The sequence below is a fragment of the Aotus nancymaae genome, unplaced genomic scaffold, assembly GCF_030222135.1.
Source record: "Aotus nancymaae isolate 86718 unplaced genomic scaffold, 86718_ANA_hifiasm-v0.15.2.pri h1tg000018l, whole genome shotgun sequence".
Lineage (NCBI taxonomy): Eukaryota > Metazoa > Chordata > Mammalia > Primates > Aotidae > Aotus > Aotus nancymaae.
In genome coordinates, this window is record NW_026988430.1 from 25,594,107 (window position 1) to 25,613,493 (window position 19,387).

Here is a 19,387-nt window from a genome sequence, read left to right on the forward strand (position 1 = left end):
GCCTCCTAAAGTACTGGAATTATAGATGTGAGCTACTGTGGCCATCCCCTTTCCTTTTTATTTCAGGCTTTCACTTTTTGATTGCTAATACTACAAACTTATCTTTGGTTACACCTGCCTTCACCTCTGCTCCACTGTCTGGTGAATGAGGTGACTTTTCTCCTGCCCAGGAGCAGGTTCACCCTATAATCTGATCACATGATCACTTCTTTTTCTGTTATTTTATCTTTTGTTACTATTATTATTTTTCGAGATGGAATTTTGCTTTTTGCCCAGGCTGGAGTGCCATGGCGCGATCTTGGCTCACTGCAACTTCTGCCTACCGGGTTCATGTGATTCTCCTGTCTCAGCCTCCCTAATAGCTTGGATTACACGTGCGCACCACCACTCCCAGCAAATTTTTGTATTTATAGTAGAGGTGGGTTTCACCATGCTGGCCAGGCTGGTCTCAAAATCCTGACCTAAGGTGATCCACCCGCCTCCCAAAGTGCTGGGATTACAGGTGTGAGCCAATGCGCCCAGCTGATCACTTATTTTTCTACTCCAGGCCTTTACTCCTACTCCCATCATTTATTGCCAGCTTCACTTCCTCTACAGTCTCTTAGTCTTTGGTGACTCCTCTGCAGTTTGTGAATATGTCTACATTTAGCCTGGTGACACTGGATCTTCTTCAGCAACTGCCTTCTTTCTTCCTTTTCTTTTAGAGTCAAGTTTCTTGAAATAATAATTTATCCTTAGAATCTTTTGAATTCTCATTCACTTTCCAACCTATGATTATGAGCTTCTTTCTTCCTAAACCGCTTAGGCAAAGAGCACACATAAACACTTTCCTAAACCTTAGTCCATTGGGCACTTTGCATTCCTCCTTGTATTCTATTCTGAGAATCATTTGACACCATTGATAATTTCTTCTTGAAACTAAAACACTCTTCCAGTTCCCCCTGCTCTGAGCATTCTTTTCCCCTCTGTTCTGCTGTGGGATTTCCCCTGCTTGCCCTGTAGATGTGATTTGCCCATGCCTTCTTCTCTGCTGACCTAGACCATTTAATCAGTCTCTGGGCCCACTCTGGCTTTACGTAGTTCCAGTGGGCCATGTGTTCCCAAACCTTTATCTTCAGCCCAGACGTGTATCCATGTATACATCAGCATGTCCCATGAGTACAAAACTCAACTCATCATCTTAACCCATCCCTCTTCACATACAGATACATGACTCTTCCTGAGGGCTTCATTTCGGTAATTCCACCATCTATCCTGTTGTGTAATTCAGAGATCCTAGACTTTGTCCTAGACTGTCTTTTCTCTCCATCTTCTCTCACCTGCAAACTCATTCTGCTCATTCTATCAGATCTGTGCCTTTTTAAATTTTCCATATTTGCATACCTTGCCCCTCTACTGCATCAACTTCCTGCTTCCAGCTGGCCCCTTGTTGATCTGTCTGTAAGTGCCGACTCTAATATGCAAATGAGACAGCAAAATGCCCTAATTGTGTCCCATTACATATAGGATCCTGTCCAGGTTCCTTACCAGGGAATACAAGGTTTTTCATGTCTCTTTGTTTACTACTTGTACCCTCATCTACACCTTCTCTTGCCCTCTGACCCAATCAAGCATTTTGTAGTTTCTTTAATGCCATGGTACATGTTGTTTTCTGTTGTTGTTGAAAATTCCTTCTCTTTGCAACTTCTGGTAAAGTCCCACTTACTCCCACATCAAGTTAGGATGTGTGGCACCTCATTTGAAAAGTCTTCTCTGGTCACCCCTCTGGCCCTGTAGAGCTGATCACTTCCCTCTTTGTAGCCCCCCAGTAATACATGGTGCAAACCTCCATTAAAGCACTGATCACCCTGAAATTTCAATTTTTAGTTAACATTTCTAATATCCTGACTAGACCATGAATTCCTTGAGGTTAGATACTTTACTTTCCTTACCTAGCACTGGAAACAGCAAGGCATTGGTTTCAGTAAAAGTTACATGCATCACTGGACGCGGTGGCTCATGCCTGTTCCCAGCACTTTGGGAGGCTGAGGCAGGCGGATCACCTGAGGTCAGGAGTTTGAGACCAACCTGACCAACATGGAGAAACCCTGTCTTTACTAAAAATATAAAATTAGCCGGGTGTGGTGGTGCACGCCTGTTATCCCAGCTACCTGGGAGGCTGAGGTAGGAGAATCACTTGAACCTGGGAGGCGGAGATTGCAGTGAGCCAAGATCACACCATTGCACTCCAGCCTGGGCAATAAGAATGAGGCTCTGTCTCAAAAAAAGAAAAAAAGTTGCATGCATCATGAATGAATAGAGAGTTTAACAGAAGTTAGTGAGTGGCTCATGCCTGTAATCCTAGCACTTTGGGAGGCCGAGGTGGGCAGATCATCTGAGGTCAGGAGTTTGAGACCAGCCTGGGCAACATGGTGAAACCCCATCTCTACTAAAAATATAAAAATTAGCCAGGCATGATGACAGGTGCCTGTAATCCCAGTTACTCAGGAGGCTGAGGCAGGATAATCGCTTGAACCTGGGAGGCAGAGGTTGCAGAGAGCTGAGATCCTTCCACTGCACTCCAGCCTGGGCAACCAAGTGAGATTCCATCTCAAAAAAAAGAAGTTAATGAATTGCCTACAACCTTGTCCTCTTTGTAGGGGACAAGCCCAGAAAGCCAGATGGTAATTGTTGTGAAAGCTGTAGGTTTATTAGGTTTATTTTGTACCTTTGCCTTCCCAGAAAAATTGAAGTTAAAAGCATTGTTATAATGCTGATAACACCTAATGTTTATATAGTGCTTTATAGCGTACAGACTGTCCAGATGAGAAAAATGAAGTACAGAAAGTCTATTACTTGTTAGAGGTAGGTAACACAGCCCTTAAGTAGTAGAGCAGGACTTGGGACTGAGGCCTTCTTATTATAGATTCTGTATTCTTTTTATTATTACTGTCTCAGATATGTCTATCAATTTGTGATTTAAAGAATTACAAAATTTGGCTGAGTGTGGTGGCTCATGCCTGTAATGCCAGCACTTTGGGAGGCTGAGGCAGGTAGATCACTTGAGGTCAGGAGTTCGAGACCAGCCTGGGCAATATGACAAAACCCAGTCTCTACTAAAAATTCAAAAATTAGCTGGATATGATGAAGTGCTCTTGTAATCCCAGCTCCTCAGGAAGCTGAGGCAGGAGAATCACTTGAACCCAAGGTGAGCTGAGATCATGCCACTCTATTCCAGCCTGGGTGACAGAGACCCCTGTCTCAAAAAAACAAATTACAAAATTTCTATTTCAGAGGGCTACTCCTCTTCTGTTCCTCTTCTGTTGTCCCCAGTCTCTTGCCAACAGAGAAATCATTTACTTTATCATACACACACCGGGAAGAACCTTCATTATTCCATGTGAACTGTTAATTGCAAGTAAAGGCAGATTTGGTCCTTCTCTTCTGGGAACTTAGAAACCTCAGATAACTTATATGCTGTCAGAGAGAAATGTGTTTGGTGTGCTGAAGATTGAACAAATGTGTGGCCAAGTGTGATAGCTCACGCCTATAATCCCAGCACTTTGGGAGGCCGAGGTGGGTGCATTGCAAGGTCAGGAGATGGAGACCATACTGGCTAACGTGGTGAAACCCCGTCTCTACATACAAAAATTTATACAAAAAATTAGCTGGGCATGGTAGCAGGCGCCTGTAGTCCCAGCTACTTAGGAGGCTGAGGCAGGAGAATTGCTTGAACCCGGGAGGCGGAGGTTGCAGTAAGCTGAGATTGTGCCACTACAGCCTGGGTGAAATTCTGTCTCAAAACAAACAAACAAAAAACTTTAGATATTGTATATGATCCATTCATTTGATAGTTCTTGTTGAGCTACCTGTCTAACTGGGTGCTGTAAGACTGTCACAATCCCTGTTGTCGTGGGGGTCATGGGCAAGTTGGGGAGACAGATGTTAATCAGGGACCCCTGCAGAGGAGAATGAATTATATCACAGGTGCATTGGAGGCAGTATTGGAAAGCTAAAAAGGACCTAGAGAAGTGAAGAGGCCTAAGGTTATGAGCTATGTGACCCAGGAAGTTACTTCCCCTTGCTGGTGCTCATTCTTTTTTCCTCTATAAAATGACTCAGTTTGATCAGTTGGCCTCTTATTTCCTTCCAGCTTATGAAAGTGCCTTTGTTAAAACAATGAGTCAGGAGACAGAGCGAAGCATTCTATTGTATGAACTGATTATCAAGTAATAACATTAACTGTTGCATTTATTATCTTTGTAAGCAAAGCGTTCAGGCTCAAAGTGTCTACACTGGCTGCTTTAGTCTACTGAGAAAAACATACTCATATCTCACCTCAGTGCTTGGCATTTGAGTGGGCCCTCTTACAATTGTTAGGTTATTCTGACATTTGAGGGATTGGCTCCAGATCCTCCAGATCCTCTTTGTTTTGTGATCATAAAAATCATCAGTCCTTTGTCCGCAGTACCTGCATTTGATATGTAAAATGAGAGTAATAAATCAACACTTTTTTTTTTCAGACAGGGTCTCACTCTGTTACCCAGGCTGGAGTGCAGCGGTGCAGTGGCATGATCTCAGCTCACTGCCACTTCCGCCTCTCAGGCTTAAGTGATCCTCTCACCTTAGCTTTCTGAGTTGCTGGGACTACAGGTGTGTACCACCACACCTGGCTAATTTTTGTAGAGATGGGATTTCGCCATGTTGGCCAGACTGGTCTTGAACTCCTGAGCTCAAGTGATCCTCCCACCTTGGCTTTCCAAAGTGCTGGGATTATAGGCATGAGCCACCACACCTGGCCAACACTTATTCTATTTTTTTTGAGATGGAGTTTCACTCTTGTCGCCTAGGCTGGAGTGCAGTGGCACCATCTCCAGTCACTGCAGCCTCCACCTCCTGGATTCAAGCGATTCTCCAGCTTCAGCCTCCCAAGTAGCTGGGATTACAGGTGCCCGCCAACATGCCCGGCTAATTTTTATATTTTTAGTAGAGATGGGGTTTCACCATGTCGGCCAGACTGGTCTGGAACTCCTGGCCTCAAGTGATCTCGCCTCGGCCTCCCAGAGTGCTGGGATTACAGGCGTGAGCCACCATGCCCAGCCCAACAATTCTTAATAAACCTACAGAGGCTCTGATTCAGCAAGAAAGCAAATATTTGTTGAGTTTCTGCTATGTGGACAACAGTGCTAGGGAACAGTACTGTACCTAATGAATAAATGGGCCCTGGAGGAATTTATGGGTTAGCAGTAGAAAATAAAGAGCAAGATATATCAGTGCAAGAAAGTATAATATGTGCTGTGATAGAAGTTTATCTAGGATTGGGGGTACAAATATAAGAGTAGTTTTGCTGGCTGGCAGGAGGGGAAATCAATGAAGGGGCAACATAGTATAGGGAAAAGGATGTTAGGTTTGGAGTCAGCAAACCTGGGTTTATAGAATCTCAACTCTGTATATTAGCTCTCTGTATATTAGCTATGTATTTGATTTCTTTGAGCCTGGGTTGCATCATTTATATAAAGCAATTAATAGTCTTGGCCGGGCGCATTGGCTCACACCTGTAATCCTCGCACTTTGGGAGGCCAAGGTGGGCAGATCACCTAAGATTGAGTGTTCGAGACCAGCCTGACCAACATGGAGAAACCCTATCTCTACTAAAAATACAAAATTAGCTAGGCGTGGTGGCGCATGCCTGTAATCCCAGCTACTTGGGAGGCTGAGGCAGGAGAATCACTTGAACCCGGGAGGCGGATGTTGCCATGAGCTGAGATTGTGCCATTGCATTCCAGCCTGGGCAAAAAGAGTGAAACGTCGTCTCAAAATAATAATAATAATAATAGTCTTCCCCACTATCATTGTGCGTATGTATCCCAATGTGTATGATAAAGTTCTGTCTCTCTGAACAAGGCTATGTTCCTGAATGAAGTGGGTGTTAAGCCAATTGTAATTGCTAAGGTAAGAAAAGGTTTTATTTGAAGTTAGATCTCAGATTAAACCCAATCAAGGATCAGCGATCTTTGAAAGGTGGAGTGCCAGCTTGACAGCCCATCTTGTTCTGGCAGACGAGGTATCTATGCTTACTTCTTACGTGGGACAAGAACTGTGGTGGAGAGGGAGGCGTAAGAAAACTGTGGTCTCTGAAAACACATCCTCCCCTCCACCCTGGTGGCATGTGTGGATTGAGCATTACTGCTCACCTGTGCTCTCGGACACCGAAAGGACAGTAGAGGCATGTCTTAACTCTGACCTTTTCTCCTTTCCTCCCTTGCACCAGATTTTATCATGTGGGCAACCTGCTGCAACTGGTTCTGCCTGGATGGACAGCCTGAGGAGGTCCCACCACCCCAGGGAGCCAGGATGCAGGCCTATTCCAACCCTGGGTACAGCTCCTTCCCTTCCCCAACAGGCTCGGAACCAAGCTGCAAGTCCTGTGGGGCTCACTTTGCAAACACAGCCAGGAAGGTGAGTGCTGACTTATTGGCCTGCTCTGCCACTGTAGCCTCTGGACCATGGGCAAGCGCTGCTGACCCCTCTGTGAATGCTTACCACCTTGCCTTTCACTTTTACACCTTGTGTAATGCTGGTGACCCAGACCCAGACATGTCCCTTTCATAAAAATGTAGATTTGGAGTAATTAGATCTGAATTCAGTTGTCAGCTTTGCTACCAACTAGCTAGATGATTTCACCTCTCTTGAGATTCAGTTTCCCTGTTATAAAGTTGGGATGATAGTAGTCTTCATCTTTCAGTGTTGTGAGAATAAAGGGAGACAAGAAAGCCATGAAGGGTGCCTAGCACGATGCTTAGAATGTTATTTCCTTCGTTAGCCACCATCACAAAAGGTCTGACTGCAGATTAACTTGTTCTTTTTATGAAAAACAATATCAAGGATGCCTCAGGTACATTAAGACCATAACAAAGACTGGAGCTTATTTACTGTAGCAGATTTCATTTGAGATGCTTGGGAGCCATGCTTCCCAGATGAACGAGCTGGAAGTAAAATTACTGGCTGGATAATGGTGTCTGGGTGTGCACCCTTCCTCTTCCAGAGGCAGTGAATTATCTGTGGTCAAGCATGACTAGGGCAGAAGATAAACCCTGACCTGGATAAAGAACTCCAGCATTCTGCATTTTTCTGCAGAATGAGAGGTTTGCAGCCTAGAATGGGTGATAGGATATGATGTTAAAATGGTGATTGTGGGAAATTTGAGAGGAAATCATACTTTTAAACCATCTGCTGTGTGCAAAGGACTGTTTAAGGAATTTAGATTTTTAAATTTCATTTAATCCTCACAATAGCTATGATACAGGTTTTAGACTCTCCCAAATCCCATTTTACATATGAGAAACTAAAGCTTAGAGTTTAACATTAATAAGAACTCTGAATGTGTTAAGTTCCTGGCAAATAGCATGAGAGATATTAAAATACTCATTCTTTTCCCTTGACTTCAGTAGTGCTCATGATCACATAGTTATTAAATGACAGAGCTGGGATTCAAACCCAGGACCTTGATTCCAAAGCCCCCTCCCAGAAGACATTCGGCATGTCGAGTAGAAGATGACAGTTATAGGCCTGAGTACAGAAGCATGGCAATGATTAAAATAAGGTGCTTTTTTTCTTATTCACTGGAAATGAATTACTGAATATCTACTGTGTATCAGGTACTGCCTGGGCTAGGGAGGCAGAGATGAAAAAGGTCATCCCTGCTTAACAGGGAGCTGGCAGTCAGACAGGGAGGTGGGGACAAGGTACACCATACAGTGTAACAAAAGTACGTGTAACAAGAAGAGCTTCTGTTGGGGGAAGAAAATTTCCAGTTTGGATGGTAAAAAATGGTTATTGGTACAATATTTTCTTGCTACAAAAGTAGGAATTAATTTTGTGCAATTTACAGTGAATTTTGTGAATATTAAGGGTGTTTTCATCTACGAGAATTTTTCATTTGCAATTTCATGCTTAAGTGGATCAGCATTCTTATCTTAAGTGTTTGGCATTTAACAGCCAGGGGCTTTCAAAATGTCTTTTCTAGAAGTGCTTGAATTGAAATGATTACATGGATCCTTCTTTTCCTTTTCCTTTTTTTCATTATGGTCAGTCTTTTCTGAATGTTCATCGGGTGCAACGCACAGGACTTTATAGAGAAAGCATTCAGAACTTTATAGAGAGAACATAAGTAAGATGTGGCCCTTATGTTCCCTGAGTTTTCAGTCCTAAAGAGAAATGGCAGTCTGTAATTTTGCCACAAGCCAAATATCCGATCTCTGTTGGTAATACCTCCCTGTGGTTTAGCAACAACACTGACAATTTTGGAGGGAGTCTGGCATCCAGCCTCTTTAGTTGGACCAGTTGGAGGAAGAGGAGGTGCTTGGAGCCATGGAAGGTGATACTCCTATCTCAGAGTGGAAAGAGAGGACTGGATCTTAGGTGCTGGTAAAAGGAGAAAGGAAATAAAAGGTGACTGTGTTACCTTTTCTGGAGCATCCACCTTGTGCTAAGGTTTTATATACATTCTCTCATGTAATACTTCCCATGTTCCAGGAAATAGGGATGGGAGGAGTAGGAGTAAGGGAAGGGCAGTTGGCAAACGGGAGCCAGCAGAGCCCTTCAGCATTCCTGAAGGGTGGTGATACCCGCCTGAGGTGCCACGGCCAGTTCTGTGATGCTGGATATCTGAGTGCTTGCTGGGCATTTCTGTAGGCACATTGGTTGCCTCCACTAATTCATCTTTCATGCTACCTGGTTACTCAGTTGTTTTGAACCATTCACTAGAATTAATTAATTTTATTTTTATTTATTTAGTTTTTTGAGATGGAGTGTCACTCAGTCACCCAGGCTCAGCTCATTGCAACCTCCGCCTCCCGGGTTTAAGTGATTCTCCTGCCTCAGCCTCCCGAGTAGCTGGTAGCTAATTTTTGTATTTTTAGTAGAGTAGCTAATTTTTGTATTTTTAGTAGAGTAGCTAATTTTTGTATTTTTAGTAGAGACGGGATTTCACCATGTTGGTCAGGCTGGTCTCGAACTCCTGACGTCAGGTGATGCACCTGCCTCAGCCTCCCAAAATGCTGGGATTACAGGTGTGAGCCACTGTGCCTGGCTCATTTGCTAGAATGTATACATAAGCATGTCCTTTGCTCATTCTGCCTGCATTTGTAGACAGCCCTTTTTTCCTTTCCTTTTGTTCTCTCCTGCCACTGCAAACTGGGATTTTAGCCTCAAGCCCTGTCCTGTTCCTATAGGGTATGTTTCAGATGGCCAGCTTATTTCAGAGTCCCCCATGAGCCAGCGAGTGTGTAGAAGTTAAGTTGCTGTCTTTGCATTCTGATCTTGCACCCTATAAGCCACACACATTTGAAGAAAAAGAATAGAGAGTTGTTTGGATCTGGCTGATTGAACAACACAGGCTTTATAATTGTGTCGAGCTAGGTCTTGTCAAACTGTATTGACTTAAGTAATGTTCCATGTCAGGCCAACAGGTTTATGGCATTAAAGCCTCTTTGTTTCAGTCTCAGTTATCCTAAGCACACTTCATTTCTTAATAGAAAAGTTTTAGATGTCAATGAACCCCAAATACCCAAAAGCATCCATTTTCTGCCTGTGTGGTGACTAGTCCCAGAACCGTTACAATGCTGGTGCAGCTGTGCATCCTTTTAAATCCATCTCTGAACAGTGTATTGTTTGGTTATAACTGTGTGGAGAATTAGGGAGCTTGATCTGTGTCCCTTTGCAATGCCTTCTAAGTCTTTTAAGAGCCAAAACTGGATGGTAAATATTATTTCCTTTTCCCTTTACTATATGAATGATACTTAGACAAAACTTATCTTAACTGTGCAGACATTTACTTCAACCCCACACAAGAGTGTCTGTGATCTCAACTATGAGAATCTTGTCTCTTGAGCATTCTTTTTTTAGCTTGAACAGCTTTCTACATTTAGAAAAGGAGGAGCAGAAATATTTAAGTTACTACTTAAGTCACCACAGGATAAAAAGTTTTTAACTTCTTTAAAGGATTAGTGAGGGTGCCCTCGAGGCCAATCCCAGTGTGCTCAGGAATAGCCTCTCTTATTGGGGCTGTGACATGCTTTTGGCCAGAATACAGCTCAGCCAGATGTCACTGTGCTTACTCAGCCCGTAGGGTGAGAGGCCGAGGATTGCTTCCTGTGGGCTGAGTAAGCCTTCCTGTGTTGTCAGCGACGGTCAGAGTAGCTGCTGCCAGGCAGTACCAGCTTGCCTGTCAGGCGCTCTTGTCGCCTGAGACACTCTGTGCTTTGAGGAACGAGAGTGCCCTGATGTCTAGAGGGCCTCCCGTCACTATCTAAATATTTGTCTTGGATATGGTCATAAGCACCACTGAGTTCCCAGCACTCTGAGTGGGCCTTTCTGGAGTGGGGAGCCTGTGTCCACAGGGCAGTGGGTGGGAAGTTTGGAGAAGGGAAGCCAGGTCCTTGACTCAGAAATGCTCTGTGCTTGAATGGGACTGAGCTACGCAGCATGGCCTGGTGGAAAGAACGTGATCATGGGCATTAGCCTCTGACAGACCTTGAGTATGAATCCCACTCTCCTGTTTATTGCCTGACCTTGAATATAATAGTTGATCTCCCTAAGCCTTGGTTGCTTTGTCTGTGAATCAGGGAAGAACACTCATACCTGCTTTGCAGTGTCACTTTGAGAATTAAATGACAAGCTAGCACATAAAAGTACCACAATAAATTAATACTAATATTAATTATAGTAACCACCACCACCATAACTGTCATGAAGACATAATTATAGTTTAAGATTTGAAAGCCAGGCACGGTGGCTCATCCCTGTAATCCCAGCACTTTGGGAAGCCGAAGTGGGCGGATCACAAGGTCAAGAGATTGAGACCATCCTGGCCAACATGGTGAAACCCCGTCTCTACTAAAAAATACAAAAAATTAGCTGGGTGTGGTGGCGCACGCCTGTAGTTCCAGCTACTTGGGAGGCTGAGGCAGAAGGACTGCTTGAACCTGGGAGGCGGAGGTTGCAGTGAGCCGAGATCATACCACTGCACTCCAGCCTAGCGCCTGGTGATAGAGTGAGACTCTGTCTCAAAAAATAAATAAATAACTAAAAAAAAAAAATATATATATATATATATATATATATATATATATAGTTTAGGATTTGAATCCTGGCTCTCATCATGTTAATATTTCCTAGCTATAATAATTAAAACAAGGCTGGGCATGATGGCTCATGCCTGTAATCCCAGCACTTTGGGAGGCCGAGGTGGGCAGATCATCTGAGGCTGGGAGTTCGAGACCAGCCTGACCAATGTGGAGAAACCCCGTCTCTACTAAAAATACAAAATTAGCCGGGCATGGTGGCACATGCCTATAATCCCAGCTACTCGGGAGGCTGAAGCAGGAGAATCACTTGAACCCAGGAGGCGGTGGTTGCGTGAGCCAAGATTGTGCCACTGCACTCCAGCCTGGGCAACAAGAGTGAAACTCTGTCTCAAAAAAAAAGAAAAATTAACACAACTAACATTTGTTGAGGACTCATTATGTGTCAGATATGCTAAATGCATTCTCTCTCAATCTTCACAACAACCCCATAAGGTAGAATCTCTTATCACCCCCATTTTACAGATGTGGAAACTGAGCACCAGAGAGGCTAAATTACATACCCAAGGTGACACTGCAAGAAATGAGGGAGGGAGACTTAATAAAGATGCAGAGCTTTTTGATTCTAAAGCTGGTAGTCTTGATTAATACCTCAGGTTCTTTATGAATAAATAAAGTAAGCCTCAAATTAAATAATAAATGTGAAGTGTCCTGCACATGGATATACACAATACACAGTGGAGGTCTGCCACCCCTGAGTGGCTTTTAATCTAAAATCTGAAAGTGGCTTACACCTTTAGATATAAGAGAGAGCTTAGTAAAAGTAAGAGTGATCTTGCCGGGCTTGGCACCTCAGAAGCTCCCATCCCACCCTCTGTCTTGTTCTGTCAATCTGACATGGTTTCCTGTATCTCTTGCTCTAAGCAGCAGACCTGCTTGGACTGTAAGAAACATTTCTGCATGACCTGTTCGAGCCAAGTGGGGAATGGGCCCCGCCTCTGCCTTCTCTGCCAGCGGTTTCGAGCTACAGCCTTTCAGCGAGAGGAGCTCATGAAGATGAAGGTGAAGGACTTGAGGGACTATCTCAGCCTCCATGACATCTCTACCGAAATGTGCCGGGAGAAAGAAGAGCTGGTGCTCTTGGTGCTTGGCCAGCAGCCTATAATCTCCCAGGAGGGCAGGACTCATGCCCCTACCTTGTCCCCAGACTTTCCTGAGGAGCAGGCCTTCCTGACTCAGCCTCACTCCAGCACGGTTCCACCTACCTCACCCAACCTTCCCTCTTCATCTGCACAAGCCACCTCTGTTCCTTCAGTCCAGGTTCAGGAGAATCAACAGGTAAGGGCCCATTTGTAGTCTCCCCCAGTCTGTGCCAGTTTGAGGGCTCATTTTCATTTTCCTCTCCTGCCTGCATTGTGGGGATGGGGTATAAGGCTAAGTGTCTTGATCACGTGAAACCTTTCTGACTATTGGTGCACCAGTAGTGTTTTCTGGATATCAGACTCATGTTTTGGCTTTCTTCAGAGGTGATATGCACAGTACCAATTTTTTTTTGTTTTAATACACAACTATCCTAGTTAGACATTTTTTAAAGTTCATCATTCTAGAAATATTTTGAGAAAAATAACCATTAAGGCTTCAAATTTAGTTCTGTTCCAATTTGTCCTCCAACTTAACTCCTTTGTCGTGGTCTTCCTTGGCTGGATTGGGAATTTAGTTACTTAGTAACCATCACAAGGAATATAGGAAAGCAAAGAGCTATGTGGAGGCAAAGGAGGATGGGGAAACAGACAAAGACGCTGTTTCTCTTACTGGTCGCTGTCTGGGAGCAGCAGTAGTTGGCATGCTGTACTTGTAAGCGGCTTCTTCATTATCCTGGGGGCTTGGAGGCGGTAAGCTAAGAGCAGCACATTGACTGAATCATGACCCAGGCCTGGGGAGTACAGAAATGAGTAATACACTGTGTCCTCAAAAAGCCCCCAGAGAAGGGAAGGTAGACACGCAGACCAACTAACTACTGGATTAGAGTGAGGCCAGTGGACATAACCGTTGCACAAGAAGTGGTGATGTTGCACAAGTGCCTTAATGACCCTGTTATTTATAGCGGCGGTCCCCAACCTTTTTGGCAGCAGGGACCGTTTTTGTGGAAGACAATTTTTCCACAGACTGGGGTGGGTTGGTTTCGGGATGAAACTGTTCCACCTCGGATCATCAGGCATTAGTTAGATTTTCATAAGGAGCATGCAACCTAGATCCCTTGCATGCCCACTTGACAACAGGGTTCACACTCCTACGAGAATCTAATGCTGATCTGACAGGAGGCAGAGCTCAGGTGGTAATGCTCGCTTGCCAGCCATTTATCTCCTGCTGTGCATCTGGGTTCCTATCAGGCCATGGACCAGTACCAGTCTATGGCCCAGGGGTTGGGGACCCTTGATCTAAAGGGCTTGGACAATATGGGGGAATTAGGAACTACAGGATCCAATTTCCACATCCTCTTTTGTCACTGACTTCTTGGTCACCGTGGGCAAATGTTGAGCCTACGACAATGAAATGGGGTTAGTAATCACAGACTACTTTTGATTTTGCCAGGATGTCGAGACCTGAATGTGTGATACCATGTTTAAAAGAGCTCCAAGCTACTTAGAGCTGGTATAGTGCTAGTGCTGTCAGTTCCCACACACGATGTGGATGGCTGCTGCCACTTGTTGATGATCACCTCCTTTGCTAGGGCTGAGCCCCCTGATTCAGCTGTAGACAAGCACTGAGGCATAAAGGCCAATGTGATAGCATAATTTAACTGCAGTAAAATCATTTAGCTCCCTCTTTGGCCTGAGCATGTTTTTCTCTGCAGCTGGACTTTAACTCTCCTAAGCTCTCACACTTGGTGTGCTAAACAGATTTTAACTCCTGCTATATGTTCTTCCCTTTGCTTGTTTTTTGGAGCACTCTATGTATAAGGAGCCAGAAGAATCTGAGGAATTCTTTTTCCATAAAGGACCTTGGCTGGGCATGGTGGGTCATGCTTGTAATCTCAGCAGTTTGGGAGGCCAAGGCAGGCAGATAGTTTGAGCCGAGGAATTTGAGACCAGCCTGGCAACATGGCAAAACCCTGTCTCTATAAAAAATATAAAAATTAGCTGAGTGTGGTGGTGGGCACCTGTAGCTACTCAAGAGGCTGAGGTGGGAGGATCATTTAAGCCTGGGAGGTCAAGGCTGCAGTGAGCAGTGAGCAATGATCATGCTACTATACTCCAGCCTGGGCAACAGAGTGAGAGCCTGTCTCAGAAAACAAAAACAAAAAACCAACCAAACCTTTAGGTAGATTTTTTCAGTGAAAGATTATAAACTGGCCGGCTCACAACTGTAATCCCAGCACTTTGGGAGGCCAAGGAGGGTGGATCACGAAGTCAAGAGATCAAGACCAACCTGGCCAACATGGTGAAACCTGTCTCCACTAAAAATAAAAAAATTAGCTTGGTGTGATGGCGCAGGTCTGTAGTCCCAGCTACTCCAGGAGGGAGGTTGCAGTGAGCCGAGATCACGCCACTGCAGCCCGGTGACAGAGTGAGACTCCATGTCAAAAATAAATAAATGAAAAGGCTGGGCGCAGTGGCTCATACTTGTAATTCCAGCACTTTGGGAGGCCGAGGCGGGCAGATCACCTGAGGTTGGGAGTTCGAGACCAGCCTGACCAACATGGAGAAACCCCATCTCTACTGAAAAAAATACAAAATTAGCCGGGTGTGGTGGTGCGTGCCTGTAATCGCAGCTACTCAGGAGGCTGAGGCAGGAGAATCACTTGAACCTGGGAGACGGAGGTTGCAGTGAGCCAAGATTGCACCATTGCACTCCAGCCTGGGCAACAAGAGTGAAACTCCATCTCAAAAAAAAAAAAAAAAAAAAAAAAAGGGATTATAAGCTTCCTGTCATTAACCAGAAATTTCCAGATTGCACCTAAAGGTCACCCTATATACAAGATCAAATTGGGTACTTTCCTCCTGGGATTTTCAAGATACCTTATGTCTCTGCTCATATGCCCTGTTCTGATGAGACCTGCACTTTGCAAGCAGGAAAAACAGGTATGGAAGAATTAAATAACTTACTCAGTGCTATCTGACAAGTTCACAAGTGATCTGCACCTAGAATGTAAATTTCCTTAAAATACTTGCTCAACTAGGGTTCTTTCTTTTACCTTTAGTGCCTTGGCAATCAATAGTTGCCAGGCAAGAAAGTATATACAATAATCACACCTGTGGATAGGTACTAGTTTTGGAATTTGATTTAGCCAGTGGGCAAACTGGAAAGACAAGAGCATACATTGCCACATGAGGTGGTTTCTCTTTCTAGGAAACAGGACATCTGAAAGATACCTACTTAGGAACAGGTTAGGCTCTGAAGGATTCCAGGGTAATTCCAAGGTGCTACTATCTGAGAGACCAGTGAGGATCTAGAGTAAGCTAAGAGAAAATGTTGTTGATGAAGACATTGATTTGGATGCATCTCCATACATGTGTATTATGTATTTGATCTTGCCTTCACTTGGCATTTTGTTATTTCTACTTTTCATTCCCATTGCAGTTGTTTGCCTCTTCTTGTTTAGCTCCATATTATGCATCCTAATGTGGGATGAGTGGCTGGGGTCAGTGGGTGACTTCGGTTTCCCAAATTGTCCCTTCACTGGCATCCCCAGAATCTGGTGGAAAAGGCCTGTGAGCTCAGACACCTCTTTGCTCTGAGCCCACATCAGGCCCTTTGCCTGCAGGGAGCAGTGGGTGAAGAGGATCTACTTAAGGGGTTTGTGGCTTAAATGGTGATGGAATTAGGAGGCTCACAGTTCTGACTACTCTTTGGCCAAACCTCCTACAGGAGTACTCAGCAGAAACCTTTTGAGAAGTGAGAATTCTAAGCAGAATGAATCTCCATAAGCATAGGCATTACATTGTCTTTTTTTTTTTTTTTTTTTTTGAGATGGAGTTTCACGCTTGTTGCCCAGGCTGGAGGGCAATGGCACGATCTTGGCTCATGGCAACCTCTGCCTCCCAGATTCAAGCGATTCTCCTGCCTCAGCCTCCCTAGTAGCTGGGATTATAGGCATGTGCCACCACATCTGGCTAATTTTTGTATTTTAAGTAGAGACAGGGTTTCACCATGTTGGTCAGGCTGGTCTTGAACTCCTGACCTCATGATCTGGCCGCCTCAGCCTCCCAAAGTGCTGGGATTACAGGTGTGAGCCACTGTGCCTGGCGGCATTGTTTTATATAGTCTTAGGCTAATAGATTCATAGATACATTAAAATACTTTTTGACTAGGTCTGGACACAGCTCTTAGTAATGGTGTGCTCGACATGGGGAGCACATTTTCAGAATGTGAGAGTAGTTAGTAGGCAGAAAAGAGAGAGACTAGGGTGGTGATGGTCTGGAAACTTTGTCTCATCAGATAAGGAAGCCAGGGAGATTGAGTGTGAAGGAGGGGAAAACATGGTTTAAACAGTTTGGGAAAAAAGAAAAAACAGTAGACTATGGTCTGAGGGGCAGAACCAGGGATAGGGATGGCAATCTTGGATCAGTGTCAAGAAAAACCTTGATGTCAGATAGAGAGCAGTCCAGCAGTGGAATGGACACAGTGACCTTCTCTTCACCTGCAGTGCTCAGGCTGAGATTAAATTGGTGGTGAGTGGTGGCTACTGCCATCCTGGTGTGTGCAGAATTAATGCAGTTTTGTTTTAGAGGGCAGCTTTGTCTGTTGAAATCTATTTGTGTTGTTTCTCTGCTTGACAAAGTTGCTATGAGACAGCAGGCTTTTGTAATGATGCTGTGAGAGGCTCCAGATTTCTGGGCAAGATGGGAATACATTCTGGACATTGTGTGAGTTGAAAAGAGGCCCATACTATGCAGATCTCTGGGACATCTCTGGATGTGATGTTACTTTTCTCTTCCCACAGGCCAATGGCCATGTGTCTCAGGATCAAGAGGAACCCGTCTACATGGAGAGTGTGGCCAGAGCACCTGCTGAGGATGAGACCCAGGTGGGGCCTCTGCTCGGGTCTGTGCCTTCACCTTTGCTCTTTCACTGGTGTTCTTAGGAACTTCTTAGCAGACTCGGCTGGAGAGAGAATAAGTGTGTGATGATAGTGCTTCTGAAATTGTGTTTTGGGGGTGGAGTTTAGTGTTAGTGTTTCAGATTAGCTTGTGAAGTCGTCAGTTGTGAGGTCATAGTGGAGACTGAGAAGCCTCATGGTATTTCCAGTCTCTTGACTCTCTAGGACCTGCCAGAGGGCAGGCTTAGAGTGCTGCTGTGAAAATCTTGTTCTTTTCTCCTGCTTCTAGCACACTATAGCCATTGTCAAGGGAAGGAGGTCAGACAATTAGCCAGGCAGGGCCAGTCAAGAGCACAGACATCGAGGCCAGGGAGCTGTGGCCAAGGTATTGTGTATAGAGGAGTGCTTACCAGGAAAATGTGCCTCTTGTGGGCAAACAGAAGTCTCTAGGTGAGAAGGGCCAGCACTGTGCTGGATTTCATGTGCAGCCACATTTAACCTCCACAGGACCCCTGTGGGGTAGGACTGCTCTCTCTCCTTTATGAGGGGCAAACAGGCTCAGAGTGGTAAGCAACTTGCTGGTAATTATTTAGCATTAACCAGCAAATGAGTTGGGGATTCAAAATTAGGGTCATATGACTCAAACCAGCGCTCCTACTATACTTCTGTCTACTGTTGTATCACACTGATTGATTGATCTGTGTCTGCTCCTGAGCACAGAATCATGGATCAGGAAGAGATTCTAGTATATTTTGCAATGCAGAGCACCATGCCAGGTACTCATCCTGTCTCTGTTCCTACCCTTCATGAGGTCAATCACCAAAATTATGGTGTGGTGAGTGCTTTGGGGTCCTTGGAGAAAGAGCTTGGGGAGGTCAGAGCTGCGCACATTGATCTCATCTTTGCCGTTGCAGTCTATTGACTCAGAGGACAGCTTCATCCCAGGCCGAAGGGCCTCTCTGTCTGACCTGACCGACCTGGAGGACATTGAAGGCCTGACAGTACGGCAGCTGAAAGAGATCTTGGCTCGCAACTTTGTCAACTACAAGGGCTGCTGTGAGAAGTGGGAGCTGATGGAGAGAGTGACCCGGCTATACAAGGATCAGAAAGGACTCCAGAACCGGGGTGAGTGGTTGTCTGTGTGGTAGCTATACAGATCTCAGAAGTGTTTGCTGTCATTCCAAAGCATGATGGCATTGACCTGACTCAGTTTCCACACTTTTAGCCATAGAAGGAGACACCTTACTTATTCGCACCATCTAATGATAGCTGTCATTTGTGGTTGATGTCAAAACTGGATTCGGCATTGCATGTATCTATTTATTCCTTAGAGCAACCTATGAAATAGGCATTATTGGCATCACCCTTTTATTATGGAGCCCAGATTTTAACTGAGAATTTTCTGGTCTAAGTCCATAGCCTTTCTTACCACATGGTATCCCCTCCATACTCTAACTACCACCTTTTCAGTTTTCTTACAAGATTTGGGAGGTAGAAAGTGAATCTACATACATAGTAGGAGAAATTCCTTCTGCACTTGGGCTTTTCCTTTTGTTCATTTCTCAAAGGATTTTCTGCTGTATCATTTTCAGGAGATGCCCAGGAAAATATCTGGGTCTGTGGTTAAATGAGTTTAGGGAAAAATACCTCATACTGTATCTTCGTTACTGATTTATGGTAGATTTTTTTATTAAAGGCAGAGAAATCCTGCAGAAGAGAAATGTGTTTTGGCTGTTTTGAACTTGGTGTTTCCTGAAATTATTTCACCACAGAATCCTTTTCTCCCCTCCCCAACTGATTTACTTCCCACAGAGCAACATACTGATTCCTTGCATGGTAAGGGTGGTTCAAGTCAGATTTCAGGCTCTCCTCTACCAGTAGCTCAAATTCATCAGTGTTAGGGGACATCTGACTGACTATTCACCTGATTACAGATGGAGGCCTACTGATGTGGAGTCTGCTTTCCCTTTGGGATTATTTCAAGAGTCTTCTCTCGAGTTGTCAGGACCTGGGGAACAGAACAGATGACTCCACATGGGAACTTTATCCAGACTCCCTGACTGACTGAAACAGTTAGATTGTTCATTCTTTCTTGACTTTAATGCCGGCTTCAAAAGCAATAGAAAAGGATATTGTGCATATACAGTATCCTTCTACTTGGCAGTTTGTGCCAACCAGTGGAATACCTTTTTCTAAAAGTAGATCAATCCAGGCGCGGTGGCTCATGCCTGTAATCCCAGCACTCTGAGAGGCTGAGGTGGGCAGATCACTTGACATCAGGAGT

The 19,387-nt window shown here is 44.6% G+C and overlaps 2 protein-coding genes across 10 annotated transcripts in view; one reads left to right on the forward strand and one right to left on the reverse strand.

The window, feature by feature from the left end:
- RFFL (ring finger and FYVE like domain containing E3 ubiquitin protein ligase) overlaps positions 1 to 19,387 on the forward strand; it is an 81,543-nt gene that overhangs the window by 56,111 nt on the left and 6,045 nt on the right. For 8 of the 9 annotated variants that reach the window (XM_012445463.2, XM_064378490.1, XM_064378491.1 and 5 more), the window contains 4 exons: positions 6,251 to 6,438; positions 11,991 to 12,401; positions 17,008 to 17,091; positions 18,018 to 18,228. In XM_012445463.2, the coding sequence (XP_012300886.1) occupies positions 6,259 to 6,438; positions 11,991 to 12,401; positions 17,008 to 17,091; positions 18,018 to 18,228 (886 nt within the window). In that variant the 5' untranslated portion in view covers positions 6,251 to 6,258. Of the gene's footprint in view, positions 1 to 4,954; positions 6,044 to 6,250; positions 6,439 to 11,990; positions 12,402 to 17,007; positions 17,092 to 18,017; positions 18,229 to 19,387 lie in introns of those variants that run through there. The other variant, XM_064378487.1, reaches the window with a different exon arrangement.
- Positions 4,301 to 19,387, reverse strand: part of LIG3 (DNA ligase 3) — a 49,685-nt gene continuing 34,598 nt past the window's right edge. Inside the window, exon 21 of the mRNA XM_064378483.1 lies at positions 4,301 to 4,450. Within this exon, the coding sequence (XP_064234553.1) occupies positions 4,430 to 4,450 (21 nt within the window). The 3' untranslated portion in view covers positions 4,301 to 4,429. The remainder of the gene's footprint in view (positions 4,451 to 19,387) is intronic.